The sequence below is a fragment of the Moschus berezovskii genome, chromosome 1, assembly GCF_049115385.1.
Source record: "Moschus berezovskii isolate FMDL1 chromosome 1, NW_MosBer_1.0, whole genome shotgun sequence".
Lineage (NCBI taxonomy): Eukaryota > Metazoa > Chordata > Mammalia > Artiodactyla > Moschidae > Moschus > Moschus berezovskii.
Genome location: NC_142460.1, coordinates 10,518,600 through 10,535,666, shown reverse-complemented (window position 1 = coordinate 10,535,666; position 17,067 = coordinate 10,518,600). Strand labels below are relative to the sequence as shown.

The 17,067-nt window shown below is 53.5% G+C and overlaps 1 protein-coding gene across 2 annotated transcripts in view; it reads left to right on the top strand.

The window, feature by feature from the left end:
- Positions 1 to 17,067, top strand: part of COLQ (collagen like tail subunit of asymmetric acetylcholinesterase) — a 63,578-nt gene that overhangs the window by 21,212 nt on the left and 25,299 nt on the right. Inside the window, exons 1-6 of one of the 2 annotated variants that reach the window (XM_055416677.2) lie at positions 2,828 to 2,939; positions 10,469 to 10,581; positions 11,607 to 11,708; positions 14,687 to 14,731; positions 15,056 to 15,082; positions 16,821 to 16,892. In XM_055416677.2, coding sequence (XP_055272652.2) covers positions 2,864 to 2,939; positions 10,469 to 10,581; positions 11,607 to 11,708; positions 14,687 to 14,731; positions 15,056 to 15,082; positions 16,821 to 16,892 — 435 coding nt within the window. In that variant the 5' untranslated portion in view covers positions 2,828 to 2,863. Of the gene's footprint in view, positions 1 to 2,827; positions 2,940 to 10,468; positions 10,582 to 11,606; positions 11,709 to 14,686; positions 14,732 to 15,055; positions 15,083 to 16,820; positions 16,893 to 17,067 lie in introns of those variants that run through there. The other variant, XM_055416670.2, reaches the window with a different exon arrangement.

Genomic DNA, 17,067 nt, shown 5'->3' with positions numbered 1-17,067 from the left:
TTGGTTGGTTTTCCATACATTGACACGAATCCGCCCCGGGTGTACATGTGTTCCCTTTCTTGAACCCCCCTCCCACCTCTCTCTTCCCCATATCCTCCCTCCAGGTCATCCCCGTGCACCAGCCCCAAGCATCCTGTATCATGCGTCGAACCTGGACTGGTCACATATGATAATATACATGCTACAATGCCGTTCTCCCCAATCATCCCACCTTCACCCTCTCCCACAGAGTCCCAAAGACTGTTCTATACACCTATGTCTCTTTTGCAGTCTTGTATACAGGGTTAAGGTTACCATCTTTCTAAATTCCATATATATGCGTTAGTATACTGTATTGATGTTTTTCTTTCTGGCTTACTTCACTCTGTATAATTGGCTCCAATTTCATCCACCTCATTAGAACTGATTCAAATGCATTCTTTTTGATGGCTGAAAAATACTCCATTGTGTATATGTACCAAAGCTTTCTTATCCATTCATCTGCAGATGGATATCTAGGTTGCTTCCATGTCCTGGCTATTATAAACAACGCTGCAATGAACATTGGAGTACATGTGTCTCTTTCAATTCTGGTTTCCTCGGTGTGTCTCCGTTTGGTTCTAATCAAATGGAATGTGGTGTCCTCCGGCTATGCCGTTCTTTCAAGGGTGTGCTCTGCCCCCTTCCCTCCTGTTTCACTCCATTTTACACGAGGGAAAACCAACCCTGAGCACAGAAGGGAGTTGTCCAAAGCCACGCCACACGTTACTGTCCATACAGGGGCTGGAGACCAGGACCCCTCATCCCAGGATGGCACACCCGACTGAGGGGCAGCAAGGAGTGAGCACACCGCCAGGCCATTTGGCGCAAGGAGATCCAACTGTTAGTGCCTGGAGAGACGCAGAGGGCGAGGCAAAGTCTGAGAGATGGGGAGACAGAGAGCGAGCAGGGCTGAGGCGGGAGAGAGAGAGAGAGGCCCGGGGGAGCCGGAGACACTGGGTTCAGGGCAGAGATGGGGCACCAGCAGGCCTGGACAGGGCCGCGGCGATCCTCTGGCAGTCACCTTTGTTTTGACAATAATGAAACAGTATGGCTGAGTGGTTTCCTTGTATAAAACTTTGGAGAAGTTTGACGTGGAATGGTAAAAAATAAATACTTCAGATGCTTAAATTGGCAAAACGTCTGTCTCTGAGGGTGTTTGAAATGAGGTTTGAAAAACTGAAGAGCTGCTGTAACATAACCCAGGTCCAGGAAATCTGGGTAAAGGGGACATAGATGACCTTTCTGCCACAGCCCGGGGTTCAGGACTGCGTGCCCTCTGTACAGAATTTCCTGATGTTTCTGCCGAAAGAGGGAAATGCCCCAGAGATGAACAGAGCCCTGTCCTCCCTAGCTCCTTGCATTATGGTACCAGCAGATCTTCTCCAATTTCAAAGCTCAGCTCAAATGCCACCTCTTCCAGGAAGCTTTCCCTGATTTCTCACTTGCATCCCTTACCCCAGCTGGTATCCATCACTTCCTCCTGTAAATCTCTCTAGATACCCAGCCCTATGTCAGCCACTTTTAATTCTCCACCTCATACAGGTTATCTATGAAAATATCGACGAGTCCCTATTCCACAGGAACTCCACAAGCCTTGCTCTTATCCTCACAACAAAAGAACTAGGTTCATTTCTTCCTACCCTCTCAACAGAGATGTAAGCTAAGGCTCTGAGAGAGTGAATAAAAACTTCCTTAAGTTCAGACAGAGGCAAAAGCAGGGCTCCAGCCCCGGTTTGCCTGGCTCCAGGGCCTTGACTCTTCCCATGAAGGCTAATGACACGTACTGAGGGCAGGGGCTGTGTCCAGTCAGTGGGCCTGGCAGGCATTTGGCGCTCACCTTCTGTGTGTTCCTGAATGAATGAAACAGTCGATGAGTGACGGGGGTAGCTCAGTGGTCAGCACACTACAGCCTGGGAGCCAAGTCCAGCTTGCCTCCTATTTTTGTAAATAACGTTTCACTGAGCGTGGCCACACGCACGCTGCCCATGTTGTCTGTGCTGTTTTCATGCACGATGGCGGGGGTGCACTGCAGCAGAGGCTGCCCATGGAGCCTAAAACACTTCCTCTCCGGCCCTGTCCCGACAAACTTCGCCAACTCCTGCTGCAGCTCATGGGCTTTACAAAACTGATTTAAACAACCGTGCTTACTGCTTCTGTGATCTAGAATATTGTGTGTGTGTGTGTGTGTGCATGTGTTTGTACACTGGGTGCCTATCAAGTGTCAGATTTCCACATGTATCTGGTAGATATCACTTAATCATTTTACAGGAAAGCTTCATCTAAAAAGTTTGCTCTGTCGGCTCTTTGAAAATATATGCATATTTTTAAATTAAGATGAGCTCTGTTGCCAGCACTTTGGCACAGACATGGTGAAGCAACAAAGAGCAAAGACCTTCCCCGGAATGGAGGCCGGCAGACTGCCCCACCAAGTCCCCTCGCGGAGCGGGCGACAGTGAGGCTGGCCCTGTGAGGCTTGCCAGAATCGAAAGCAGCCTGTCCAACGGTGACCCTCTGCTTCCTCTCGGCCACAGGGCATCAGTATCCTGGGCTGCCAACTCCACCTCCTCCCCTGGGTGCTCCCCAGGATGCTCTTCCTCTCCCAAGCCGCCCTCCCCACCACCCAGTGCATCCTCCTGAGAGGCGAGAACCCTGCCTCCCCCTTCCTGTTCCTGGGAGCTCAGGACTGGCCTCCAGACCCCTGGCCTCCGGGGCAGAAACAGGGATTGGCCAGCTCCCACCCCAGATGCCCAGCAGGGCAGGTGCTGGCAGCGCCGGGGGTGTGACGACTCTCAGCTGGCCTCCAGAGGGTGCCCGCTGCCGGTGCGCCTGGGCCGTGCGCGCGATGACCGGCCCACCCCTCAGCCTCGCTCATCTGCTCACCGTCTTGGGACTGCTCTGCTACTCGCCTTGTTGTTTGGGTGAGTTGTGTGTGTGTGTGTGTGTGTGTGTGTGTATTGCATGTTGCTTTGGGAAAAAAAAAGACTCTTGGAAAGCCAAGCTGTTCTGGGGAACTTCCAGCAGCCTTTAAATCTCCAAGTCCTCCGCTGGTGTTGGAATTGCCGTGTAAAGGGGTTTGACGGAGTTCATACGATCTTGGCTCCCACGCTTGTGTGTGCCCCTCTGGTGACCCTGGATGGCAGGCTGGCAGCTGCCCCCTTGGCTCTGAAGCAGTGCGGTGCTCTGTGGTCCAGGGCCACCCCGGCATGTGTGGCCCGGACGTTCTCCATCCAGACGTCTCCAGGCAAGGTCCTCCGGCTCACCGCCATCTCACAACTCTAACGTGGTCGAAGTGCAAACGCCTTCAAGACCTAGGGTCAGAATTTGTGTCTCAAGGCGCATGTGGCTGAGTGGGGTTGAAGCCAAACTGTGGGGTGCAGTCTGGTCTGGGATCCGTGCATCAGGGGAAAGCAGGCAGCCGGCAGGCAGGCAGGCTGAGAACGGGGCTATCGCTGAGCTTTCTGACTCACGGTCAGAAGCCCTAGGGATGCTGTGTACGTGTGCCTTCCCCTCTCTGCGCCTCGGCTCCTGTGACTGCACGTTCCACCAGGCAGCGGAGCTGCAGGGGGGGCGGGAGGAGCAGGCTGAGCGCCAGCAGCTGCAGTTAGCGTGTGGCTACACCTACAGTTTCCCCACCCTGCAAAGGTAGAAAGTTTGGTCACTTCTTTCCCAAGCTGCTTGATGCAAAACAAGGAGGCAGAAACAGAGGAAGCCGTCTCTAGTGCCCTGTGGATGGGCTGGTCTAGTGAATGAGACCCAGATGGCCCAGATGGTGGAGATGCTGCGGTTCACTATGGGTGAAAAAGCACTCTGGAGGGGGTTTGGGCCAAATCCCATGCAGTGCAGTTGGGGAAACTGAGTCTCGGGTGGCAGTGGGGAGTCGCGCCAGGCCCCATGGCCCTTTGTGCCTGGATTCACACTGAGATTCAAGTCCCTGAGTTTCCAAGCAAGTGATTCTGAGTGAATCACTTTCCAAGACTCAAGGATGTATTTTGTTCAAAGGGCAAAGATGGCATCAACAACAGCAAAAGGGAAACACCCCCCAACATTTGCAAAAGCCTGTGTCACAGCAGGATTGTCCCCACCCAGGATGTGGCACAGCTGAGCCACACACAGTGGAACTCCGGTGTCTGTGCGTCAGGGTGGGCAGTCCCGAGATTCCCTGGAGGTTGGCATTTCCTGGGGCTAAGCCTTGTGGAGCACCCAGGTTTCTGCAAGCCCCATGCACACACGCGCACACACACACAGGGCTGAGCCTTGTGGAGCACCAAGGTTTCTGCAAGCCCCATGCGCGCACACACCCACACATGCAAACACACACACACACGATGTTTTCCATTACAGCAGAGCCTCTGGGGCTTTCCAGGCTGTAACTGAGCTCAGACACGATTCCATGGAGGCAGCCTGGTCCAAAGAGACCCGCAGGCCACTCGGATGACCCCAAAATAGACGTGTTAAGTCCTGTCTTAGTGACTGGGAAGGCAGGGTTGGGGGGGAGCGGGAAGCTGTTCCCAAACACGTCCACCTGATGGAAATATTCTGAGCTGGAAATAAACTAGTTGGTGCTAAAAACAAACCTCTCCAGGGAGCTGGAGGTGGGGGGTGGGGTGGGGGCAGGCAGAAATAGATGGTCCTCACCTGCTGAAAATGAAGGGGGTCTAGGGGTAGGGCTGGGGGGCAGCCCCTGCAGAAGCCTTAACAGGAGGAGCAGTGGCCACAGTGTGCTTGCTAGGGCAGCGCCAGCATCCGGGGGGAGGCCTGGGGTGGGGCTCTGATGGAGCCAGGGTCTTCCACTGGTGGAGGCCACACAGGGTGCAGGCTGCAGAGGCCCCGGGGCCTGGATGGTCTGGAAACAGGAGTGATGAGCAGTGCACCTTTGTGAGCTGCCCGCAGGTGCCCCTGGCTGGGAGACGCTATGCGGACAACCACAGCTCAGCCCTAGCCATCCACCAAGGCCTGGCAGGGGCAAAGGAGAGGGTGCAGCTGCCTGTCCAAAGCCAGGTCAGACTGGGCTTCCCCATAGGCGGCCCTCCAGCATCATGGAGCAAAGCCCCACTCCTAGAATAAACCCCTCTTCGCGCCCTCTTGTGAGATGCCCGTGGGTGCCCTGGTGTGTCCTCACCCCTCGTGATGGGGCAGTGGAGCCCGCTGTGCTCAGCAACAGGTGTGACTTGCTGGAGGCACACTTTCTATACTATATCAGGTGGTTGTTCCAGGAGCCTCTGGCCTTCTTAGCTCCTGACCTTTATTTCCACACCCAGTCAGTCCAGTTCAGCAGGAAGGACTCTTTGAACCAGAGTTCAAATCCTGTGTCTGTCACTTACTTGTTGCATGACCTTGGGCAGTTGCTTCACCTCTTTGTCTCAGCTCATGGATCTGTAAAATGGGATCATAGTAATAATAGTACTGAACTTTCAGGGTTGCTCTGAGAATTGCTGTTGTTCAGTTGCTCTTTGCGACCTCATAGACTGCAGCACGTCAGGCTCTCCTGTCCTTCACCATCTCCCGGAGCTCACTCAGACTCATGCCCACTGAGTCCGTGATGCCATCCAACCACCTCATCCTCTGTCATCCCCTTCTCCTGCCTTCAATCTTTCCCAGCATCAGGGTCTTTTCCAATGAGTCAGCTCTTTGCATCAGGTGGCCAAAGTATTGGAGCTTCAGCTTCAGCACCAGTCCTTCCAATGAATATTCAAGGTTGATTTCCTTTAGGATGGACTGGTTGGATCTCCTTGCAGTCCAAGGGACTCTCAAGAGTTTTCTCCAACACCACAGTTCAAAAGTATCAATTCTTTAGTGCTCAGCTGTCTTTGTAGTCCAGCTCTCACATCTATACCACTGGAAAAACCAGAGCTTTGACTTTACGGACATTTTCTGGAAAAGTAATGTCTCTGCTTTTTAATATGCTCTCTAGGTTGGTCATACCTTTTCTTCCAAGGAGCAAGAATCTTTAATTTCATGGCTGCAGTCACCGTAGTGATTTTGGAGCCCAAGAAAATAAAGTCTGTCACTGTTTCCATTTTTTACCCATCTATTTGCCATGAAGTGATGGGACTGGATGCCATTATCTTGACTTTTTGAATGTTTAGTCTTAGCCAGCTTTTTTCACTCTCCTTTCATCAGGAGACTTTTTATATCCTCTTCGCTTTCTGCCTTAAGGGTGGTGTCATCTGCATATCTGATGTTATTGATATTTCTCCATAAATCTTGATTCCAGCTTGTGCTTCATCCAGCCCGGCATTTCGCATGATGTACTATGCATATAAGTTAAATAATCAGGGTGACAATATACAACCTTGATGTACTCCTTTCCCAGTTTTGAACTCGTCCTTTGTTCCATGTCTGGTTCTAACTGTCGCTTCTTGACCTGCATACAGGTTTCTCAGGAGGTAGGTAAGGTGGTCTGATATTCCTATCTCTTGAAGAATTTTCCACAGTTTATTGTGAGCCACACAGTCAAAGGCTTTGGAATAGTCAATAAAGGAGAAATAGATGATTTTTTGGAATTCTCTTGCTTTTTTATGATCCAGTGGATATTGGCAATTTGATCTCTGGTTCCTCTGCCTTTTCTAAATCCATCTTGTACATCTGGAAGTTCCTGGTTCACGTGCTGTTGAAGCCGAGCTTGAAGGATTTTGAGCATTGCCTTGCTAGCATGTGCTGCTGCTGCTGCTGCTAAGTCACTTCAGTCGTGTCCAACTCTGTGTGACCCCATAGACAGAAACCCACCAGGCTCCCCCATCCCTGGGATTCTCCAGGCAAGAACACTGGAGTGGGTTGCCATTTCCTTCTCCTGCTAGCATGTGAAATGAGTGCAATTCTGTGGTAGTTTGTACATTCTCTGGCATTGCCCTTCTTTGGTATCGGAATGAAAATTGTCCATTTCCAGTTCTGTGGCCACTGCTGAGTTTTCCAAATTTGCTGGCATATTGAGTGCAGCACTTTCATAGCATCATCTCTTAGGCTCAACTGGAATTCCATCACCTCCATTAGCTTTGTTCTTAGTGATACTTCCTAAGGCCCACTTGACTTCACACTCCGGGATGTCTGACTCTAGGTGAGTGACCATACCACTGTGGTTATCTGGGTCATTAAGACATTTCTGTACAGTTTTTCTAATTCTAGACTCCTAATTTATCCCTCTCCCTTTCCTGTTTGGTAACCATAAATTTGTGAGTCTGTTTTGCATTCATAAATAAGTTCATTTGTTTCATTTTTTAGATTCCACATATAATATTATATAATATTGTAAGTAATATTGGGCTTCCCTTGTGGCTAAGCTGGTAAAGAACCTGCCTGCAGTGCGGGAGACCTGGGTTTGATCCCTGGGTTGGGAAGATCCCCAGAGAAGAGAAAGGCTACCCCCTCCAGTATTCTAGCCTGGAGAGTTCCAGGGACTGTATAGTCCATGGGGTGGCAAAGAGTCTCACACAACCAAGCGACTTTCACTTCCGCTTCACAGGTGATATGACGTGTTTGTCTCTCTCTGACGTAATTCAGTTCCTATGACACCCTCTGCGTCTATTCGCGCTGCTGCAAATGGCATTAGTTCACTCCCTTTTAGGGCTGAGTGCCGTTCCTTTGTATAAATATACCACGTGAACTTTATCTCCACACACGGTCAGTCCGGATCAGCAGAAAGGACTCTGCGACCAGAGTTCAACTCCTGTCTTTATCCACTCCTCAGCCGATGGATATTTAGGTCACTTCCACGTCTTGGCCATTGTAAACAGTGCTGCTGTGAACACTGGGGTACATGTATCTCTTTGAATCAGAGTTTTCTCTGCATATATGCCCAAGAGTGGGATTGCCAGGTCACACAGTAGGTCTGTTTTTACTTTTTACTGTTCTCCATGACCGCACTCATTTACCCCACAAACAGGGTAGTAGGGTTCCCTTTTCTCCACACCCTCTCCAGCATTTATTATTTGTATACTTTTTTATGGTGGTCATTCTGACCGGTGTGAAGTGATACCTCACTGCAGATTTGATTTGCATTTCTCTAGCAACTAGTGATATTCAGCATCTTCTCACATGCCTATTGGCCGTCTGGATGTCTTCTTTGGAGAAATGTCTGTTTAGGTCTTCTGTCCATTTTTGGATTGGGTTGTTTGCTTTCTGTTATTGAGCTGTATGAGCTGTTTGTATATTTTGGGGATTAATCCCTTGTTGGTTGCGTCATTTGCAAACATTTTCTCCCATTCTGTAGGCTGCCTTTGTTGTTTGTGGTTTCCTTCGCTCTGCCAAAGCTTATCAGTTTGGTTAAGTCTCTCTTGTTTATTTTTGCTTTCATTTCTATTACCTTGGAAGACTGACCAAAGAAAACATTGGTACAACTTATTTCAGAGAGTGTTTCATGGGGCCTTTAGAAATTTTCATTTTCAGTTGTCACAACAGCTGAGCTGAGAGGTTTCCTGCAGTGGGACAGCATCATGCGCACATCCCGCGCCCCACGTGACTGTGACATGTCACATGGAAGATGCATACCTTTTATCCTTGTCTCATCCTAGGAGCTAATTCTCTTTCACATCAATATTTGTTGAACTGCTCTAGTATGAAACTGAGTTTTCTCGGATAACTGCTGAGTAGCGGCTGTGCTTTGTTTGGTTGGGGTTTTACGCAGTATTTTTCCTCATTTGAGAAAAATCACATCTCACAGTGGATGTGAAGCATTTGCGTTGCAGATATGCACCTTATGTTAGTGGACTTTCGTTCAATACGGTTTCACAAGCAGTCATGAGCATCTAACTACGTCATCAAGTTTTCTGACATGCTAGTGCTCAACAAAATATGCATATCAAACAGGCATTTTTATATCATAAGTCACTTTTCTGAAAGCTCTCTTTTATAGTACATTCAGAGCATTACATTGATTTTTAAATGGCATAGGTATGTTGTCTTATTTTTTAATTTTAATTTAGGATAACAAAGGGATCTTTAAAGATACATCTTACCAATGGGGCCTTGCGTCTGAGGCGGCTGAGGACCATTGGTCCTGACAGCGGGCTGCTCCTCTGCTGGGTGCAAGGGTGTAGTGTGTTCAGAGGGATTCCCGGGGTGCTGGAGCTGACACAAGCAACCCCACACTGTGGGTCTTCTGGGAAGCAGCCGCTGGCTGCCTGATGTCGAGTCAGGCTTTGGATCACAGGGTGGAAAGAAAACACAGCACTGTCCCCGGGAGACAAGGCTGAAAACTGGTTTCAGGGCAGAGAGGGGCATGCGGGGCAACCTGCCCATGTTCTGTAAGGTCAGATCGGAGACGGGGTGGACGAGGAGGACCAGGACTGGAGCTGGAAACTCAACAGCTCGGGCAGTGTTTGAGCAGTGCGTGTGTTTGGGTGAACATGCGCCCACTTTTCCATTGGTGAACACACAGGCGGGAGAGCTGCCAAGCCATCGGACGCGGCTGCCTTCAGTGTTAGGAGACGATGAGGAGAGTCTCCCAGGAGCCCTTTCATTTCCCCTCCCAGCAGCCACTGAGTGGGAATTCTGGTCGTCCCACGCCCTTACCGACAAATGTTACGTTCTGGCCTTCTCGGTTTAGCCGGTCTGGCGGGCATGTAGCCGTATCGACCCAGTGTTCAGAGGCAGCAAGGTGGACGAGTGGCCTGTGGTCGTGTCCCACAGGGGGGCTCTATTCAGCAGCGTGACAATGACAAGCAGCGATCAGGATGCCCGTCACAGACGCGATGCCGAGCCAAAGAAGGACACAAGAGTTGGCGTTCACACGAAGCTCAAATGCAGCCACGAGGACTCCCCCAGGCTGGGAGCCAGGGCAGTGGGCACGGAGCAGAGTAGAGAGTGGACAGGAGCTGAAGGAGCTCCTGGAGGCTGGGGAGTTCGGGATCTCCATCCGGGTGCTGCAGGAATCCCTGCGGATCTGTGTCCTTTCTGCCAGGACCACCTCAGCACTGAACGTGTGCTAACGTTGAACGCCAGACCGTGAAGCTGCAAGCATCCAGGGCCCCCTCATCATCTGACTCCTGTGTCTGAAGACAGCCTGTAGCTCTCCTGTGAGCACGGGTGACCTGAATGTCTGTGTAGAGTCTGGAGTCAAACAGATGCTTGAAATCTTGGCCCCAGGGCACTGCCTCCCCCACAAAACGTTTCCCTGCAGGCACGGTGTCAAGGGTGTGAGCAGAGCCTGCCTTCTCCCCAGCTGAGAGAAGGGGCACCTGACGGGTCTATTTGAACCGTCTGTTCTCTGTCCCATCTACACAGTGACCGTCAGTGTCTGGAGAAGGAGCCTTAACCCCCGGTGGTCCCAGCGGCCACAGTGCCCACACGCTTGCCCGGCGAGGCGGGAAGGCCCGGTCAGGGATAGGCAGGCTGGAAGTGAGACGCGGCCATCGGGGGTGGCCCACAGTCTCCCCCTTTCCCCGGGCACAGTGGGCATCCAGAGGCCCTGACGCAGGCCCCACACTAACAGGCAGGGGTTTCCTCCGAGCAGCCCTGCCTGGCCTGGATCAGAAGAGGCGCAGCGGCCCCCAAGCATGCTGCCTGCTGACGCCCCCGCCGCCCCCGCTGTTCCCACCGCCCTTCTTCCGAGGGGCCCGGGGCCCGGTGAGTACCGCCGACTGTCGGGGGTCCCGGGGCGCCCCTCCGCTGGGCGGGGCTCCTCCCAGAGCTATCCTCAGGGGCTGGTTCTCTGCTCCCTCTTGGTGCCCCTGCACCTCAAGCAGGATGGAGGGAGGGGGATGCTTCCTCACTGGGCCGGGCCGTTCAGCTGGCCAACAGGCAGATGACGGGCAAGTGTCCTGTCCACTCAGAAACGCTGAGGTGAACTGATAGCTTTCTGGGCTCTGGTCAGCGGCTCATACGTGGAGTTTCCCCCTCTTGTTTTGTCTTCTCCCTAAGTGCGTGTGAAATTTCCTTCTTACACCTGTTATCCATGAAGTGACACAGGAAACAGTCCTGTGAGGGGGAGCGGAACTGGGCAAAGGGAGGGAAAGAGCAGGATGGGGGAAGCTGAGCTGGAAGGCATTCCAGGGGCTCTAGACGCTCAGATCTTTCCAGAACCTCTTAGACCCGACTGTCCAATACACTAGCCTCTGGCCCCATGTGGCCAGTTCCAACTGAGAAGTGCTGAGTATAAAACACACACTGGATGCCTTTTATAATGATGCAAACTATCTCAGTAGTTTTTTTTTTCTTTTTTACATTGAAATAATATTGGGAATATATTGGGTAAGATAAAATCCTCATCAAAATTAACTTCACTTATTCCCGTTTACCCTTTTTGTGTGGTTACCGGAACATTTAAGACAACACATAAGTGTCACATGAGTGACTCGTTTTACTTCTCTTGGATGGTGCTGTCCTGGATGCTGGGTAAAGGCCCCGGCGTGAGTTCCTAACTCCATCCAGAGTGGTTGCTTTTCCTCTGTAATCCACTGAAGCCAGGCTTGTCTCAGAGCAGATGAGGGGAAGGAGACTGGGAGTCAGAGGTCGCCTTCCTGAGACGCCCACCGGGGCGTCAGGGACCGGCCGGCCTCGGGGCTGGGCTGTGGGACAGGTCTGTGTCTGGGGCCTGACCCTTCTTCTGCGTCCCCGGTCAGGCCTATAACCTGTGTCGCTTTGTCTTGAAGCTTCTCTCCCCAGACATGAAGAATCTTGTCCTGGAACTGGAGACGGCGCAGTCCCCGTGTGCGCAGGGGTCGCTCAGCTCATCTGGGCCTCCGGGCCCCCAGGTCAGTGCACCCCAGCCCCTTCCCCTGAGGTCCAGGCCCTCAGGTCAGTGCACCCCAGCCCCTTCCCCTGAGGTCCTCTGCTCAGGGCAAGGACCCTCTCTCACCCGCCACCTCCAGGAAAGAGTTGCCCCTCTTCAGGTGCCCTGGGGTTGTTTTGCCCGGAGGAACCACATGATTCTTCTCTGGCCGATTCTGCTTCCCAGCCTCAGTGTGCCCCTCTGCACAATGGGGATATAACTTCCCCTGCAGTACCAGATGTGGGAGGTGACCAGGCGAGCTACTGCCTAGATGGGGGTGGTTACTGTTATAGTTGTCATCAGAAAAACGCTCAGGGGCAGTGCGACTGTTAACCCCACCCAGAGGGGCCTGCATGCAGGGCAGAAAAATGGGGCAACAGGGAATGTGGTGCTCTAAGCTCATTTTAGCCCCAGATCAGCCCAACCAGCCCGCCCCTCCCCACCAGAGCTCAGGTCAGAGTGAGGAGCAGGCCCAACACCGGTGGAAGGGTTTTCTAGGCAGACAAAGGGTCCCCTCCAGAGACTGTCTCCAAGACTCCCAGGCCCTCTGGCCAGCCTGGCAGAGGGGGTCCATCGAGGAGGACCTGGGATCTGGGCCTGCCGTGGGGACGGGAGAGAGGAATTCTGTTACCTCTCCCATGGCTTCCCGTCACAGGAAGAGTAAGACCCACACCTCACCCTGGGAGCAGAACCCCACCTGGGACCCTTATCTCCTGCAAACTGTCCCCCACGACGTTGCGGCCCACTCAGTGCAGCTGCGGGGTGTGTCCTGGGTCCTCAACCACCCGAAGTCTGTGGCGGCCTCAGGGCCTTGCTTGTGGCTCCGGCTGTTTGGAATGCCCTTCCCTCCGACTGTCCCCGTGGCCAGCTCCTCTGTCCCTCAGGACCCAGGCGCCCCACCTCCCCAGACGCGCCCCCCCCCGCTCTCCGTCTGCAGTGACCGCCCCGTCGCTCTCCACCCGGGGACCGGTTTTCCTTCTCTGCATACTTTTCTCTTGCCGTCCCCGCCTCCATAAAGCACAAGCTCTATGCCTGGTTGGCAAGCTGTGGCCAGGGGTCCAGGCCGGCGTGTTTTGTAGTTAAAATTTATCGTTCTCTGGTGACTTCTTGCACACTGAAGGGCAGAGTTGAGGAGTTGTGACAGAACTGCTCTATCAGAGGCAAAGCCAAAGTATTTCCTGTCTGGCTCCTTGCAGACCAGCTCTTGCGAGCAGGGACATTGTCCACTTTGCTTTGTGCCCACCCACACCAGTACCTGGGGTGTAGTCCTGGCTTGTGTTCCTGGGGAATTTTAAAAGGTCCCCAAGAGCTTGTAATGTGCAGAGAGGCTTGGAATCCCTTGGCTGGGAAGTAGAGCTTCCCCGTAAATGTTTATTGAATGAGTGAAGAAAGCAAGGCTTGGGACCCACAGGTGGCCAGAACTGCCACAGAGGCTCTGGGAAGCCTGCAGAGACGCACGGTGGGTGCCTGAGGCTCAGCTCCCAGGGGGCTTTCCATCTTGTCAGCTCCCATGGTCTGCGCCTGCAGAGAACCCACGGGAAGGGAAGGGGGTCCCGGCTGCCCTGAGGCCGTGGTCTCCAGCCCCACAGGAGCCTCTCTGACCTGGTGCAAGCCCACGTGGGTCCCTGGGAGGCTGTGTGGCTGGCTCCGGGAATCCCACAGCCACCTCTGCGCTCCAGGAACACAGGGCGACCCTGTAGCCACGCAGAGGGGGAGCCTCGGAACCACAACTGCCAGCACCTGGGAACTTGCTGGAAGCACAGAATCTCAGCCTCCCCTCCCCCTACTCCACCCCTCTCATCAGAACCTCCATCTTAACAAGACTCCCCAGAGGGAATCACCCTCACTTCAAAGTTTGGGTAGCCCTGAGCTAGGGACAGCATCATGGCCTGATAAATAGCTCTAGCCCATTTGAAAAAACAGAAAAATTACTGAGGCTTGGAAAAGAAGAAAGAATGGAACTGAAACTCTCTCTTCCCCTCCCCCCAAACAGAAGGAGAATAAACCAAAAACGGTATTCCCCAACTTTTCTGTCCATTAGAATCCCCTGGGGTGCCTGTGTCCCTGGGGAATTTTATAAGGTCCCCCAGGGGCTTCTGATGTGCAGAGAGGATCGGAATCCCTTGGCTGGAGTGGGTCGTTTGAACAAGTTTCACAGAAATCCTATTTCAGACACGCTTCACGTAAGGCGTGCTCATCTGCAGATCTTGGGGATGAAGAGGCGGCCTGGGGGTTTTGGTGGATTTCCTCTCTGCTGTCCTGGGGAGCTTGGCAGCCAGCTGGCCAACTGAGGGTTTCACAGGCACGTGCACCGAGGGCAGCTGCATCCTGCCGGGTGTGTGCCAAGCTTCAGTGAGACAGGCGCGGGGGTCCCCGAGCTGGACTCAGCCCCACTCCCGGGACGGGCAGTGGAACAAAAATGCACTCTTCACCTGCCCACACTCTTAGCATCTTAAAATGGAAGGCTTTTGCGCTTCCTGGTACCCAGAAATTCACCAGGGGAATTTCTGTGTCAGCTACTCCTGCGAGCAAAGCATAACTTCTGTCTGGTCAGGGCCCCAGGGAAACTTGGTAAGAGCAGAGGAAAAGAGGTGAGAGGTGGGGAGGCATCTCGTTTTCAACAAATAGCCCTTCTTAAGTCTCTTGAGTTGCCTCCGCCAAGCACTCAGGAGGTTTGGGCCGTCCGGGAATTCCAGAGAGAAAAGGAAACTCACAGAGAGCAGGTATGCGAGCACCGCAGTAACAGAGATGCTGAAACAGCCCAGAGAAAGCGGGAAGAGGGGTCCCAGGGAGAGGGCTGGGCCTGGCCTGGACGGGGAGCGGGGTCCTTCATGCCGTGCCAGGACCCCTGAGTCTGCACAAGATCCGCCTGCTGAGCGGCCAGGGCACCCAGCACCCCCACCACCACCACCCGCCTCTGGCTGATGCGGGCTTTGTTCTCTTCTTGTCTTGATCATGTAGGGCCCGCCCGGGCTTCCTGGCAAGACTGGACCAAAGGGAGAGAAGGTATGAAGCACCTCTGTCTTCACCCCCACCTCCCTTGGGTAATGGCGGCCTGGTTTCTGGGGATGCCACTGAGGACTTTCTGGTTGAGATTTCGAAGTGTGCGCTAATCCTGCCTTAGAGGGTTACGATGGGCTCCGTGGTGACTGCGGGAGTGGGACCCCATCCGTCCGTCTCAGCGGGGCCCGGTGACATGGTGGGGACGCTATGAGCCTCCAGGGCACCTAGCCACATGGGCATGCCAGCTCATCAGACCTTGCCAAGCCCTCAGGTTCCAGAACTTTTCCTCCAAAGCAGTCTCTGCTTACCTGTCTTCTCCATCCACAGGGGGAGCTTGGTCGACCAGGAAGGAAGGTACAGTCCACGTTACCCCGTCAGAATTGCACGGGCAGCTGTGCTGGGCATGTGAGAGTGTGTGCCCTCTGGGTGGGGACCGGCTGCACACCCCCACAGCCCCGATCCCCAGGAGTCATCCTGATGAGGATGGAAGAGACCGCCTCGCTCTGCCCGCTTCTCAGTCCGGGTCTGCAGCCTGCTCCTGGTGGCACTTGGACTTCGGAAGCTGCCAAGCCTGGCCAGGTTTCCCCCCAGCCTCATCCTGCCATCCATCAGAGAAAGCCTCCAAGGCCCCAGCCGGCGGCACCAAATGATTCTCACTGTCGATTTGATTAAACTGGAATTAAGTGTCAGACAAGAATGAACGGCTTTGCCTTAGGGCCCAGCTGAAATAAACAAGAGTTACCTAAGGTCCCAGGGACTCTGAATAAACCAAACACGTTATTAAGACTCTCATTAGCATCAGGAAGGAGTCAACCAACCATTACCCACTGCGGTCAGTGGATGCTGGCACTGAAATTGTCGGTCTTGGTGATACAGAAGAAGGTTTGAGACCAAGAAAAGATGCCCATGGTTCTAAATATAAATTACTTTCCCCAGTTATTTTATCCAAATACTTTTACTATCAATGAGAGCCTCAAACATACCTTTGTATGACCAAGTCCCAGCCCTTTAGGACACAGCCTACCACTCCAGCCAAGGCCTAGTGGTTGCCTGAAGCACTGGGCTGGGAGGATTCTGGCGTCCTCTCTGCGCTCAGAACAAGGCCTGTGATTGCTTAGTGATGTCTGCCGTGGGTGAAGCAGGCAGGAGCAGGACGCAGTGTGCCCACCAGCAGCGGGATCTCCAGGTCAGGGATGAGCCTTCCATATCCCCAACTAGTTAACCGAAATTAGCCAGTGGGTGCAGAGGTCAATACAGACCCCACCTCACTGCCCCCACACTGTCTCGCGGGGCTTACTCTTCCATAGCTCTTTGGCCTCTGTTGGGTTTGCTGGACACAGAGGTGGAGGTGGTCCATGCCGTGTGCAAGTGAATTAATGATTAAAGCAGCTCTCTCCGGAGGAGCCCAGGGGAGGGGAGACCCAGCTGGAGCAGGGGAGGAAACCCACTGGGAGGAGGGGGGTGGTGCCAGGTGACATCCAGCTTCAGCCTGAGCCACAGAGGAGCTCTGGAGTGGGAATGGCAGCAGAGAATGTGTCCCGCCTCCCCTTGATGTAAGAGGGCTGGGCTGTTGGTTTCAGGAAGGGGTGGTGCATCGATTGGTGGGCAGCCCCCTGCAAACCCACACGTGCAGGCTGCGGGAAGGAGTGAGTTGCTATGGCCAGGAAGGCATCCTCCGGGAGGTGGGCACACTGAGCAGGGGAAAGGCCTCAAGGGAAAGGGCGCAGCCTCTGTCTCTGCTCCCCTCACCCTCATCCTCCCCCTCCTACGATCCCTGGAGAGAATATATTGGAATGCAGGGGCTGTGTGGGTGGGTGACCGTGGTCAAAGGACCGAGACATTTAGAGCTCCTTCCCACCACTTTCCATTTCTTGAATGGAACAATCTCGTGTGTCAACATCATGTGATTCTGAGGGCTTTAACTCCCATCCGAGAGGCCCAGCGTTGCAGGCCATGAGTCTTTGGAGGTGGGGATGAGCATCCTGGGGCCATGCTCGGGCCCATACTCCCTACTGGGCCACAGAGACAAATCTGTTTTCAGAGGGAGGGGACAGAGCTCAGTAGTTCTAACTTTTGTTCTCTGTCTTTGAAGGGCAGACCTGGCCCCCCAGGAGTTCCTGGCATGCCTGGGCCTGTCGGCTGGCCCGGCCCTGAAGGCCCCAGGGTAAGTGTGGCGGCTCTCAGGGCATCAGAACTCAAGGGTAGGAGGTGGCGGCTCCCTTGTCTCCTGGCACAGTCAGTGAAACTCAATCTCCTCAAGACAGGGAGAAAGGAGAGAGCCCAAGGACCGCCCAGAGGGCCCCAAACACTTCCTCCCTTGCCTGGACCACAAGACCGTG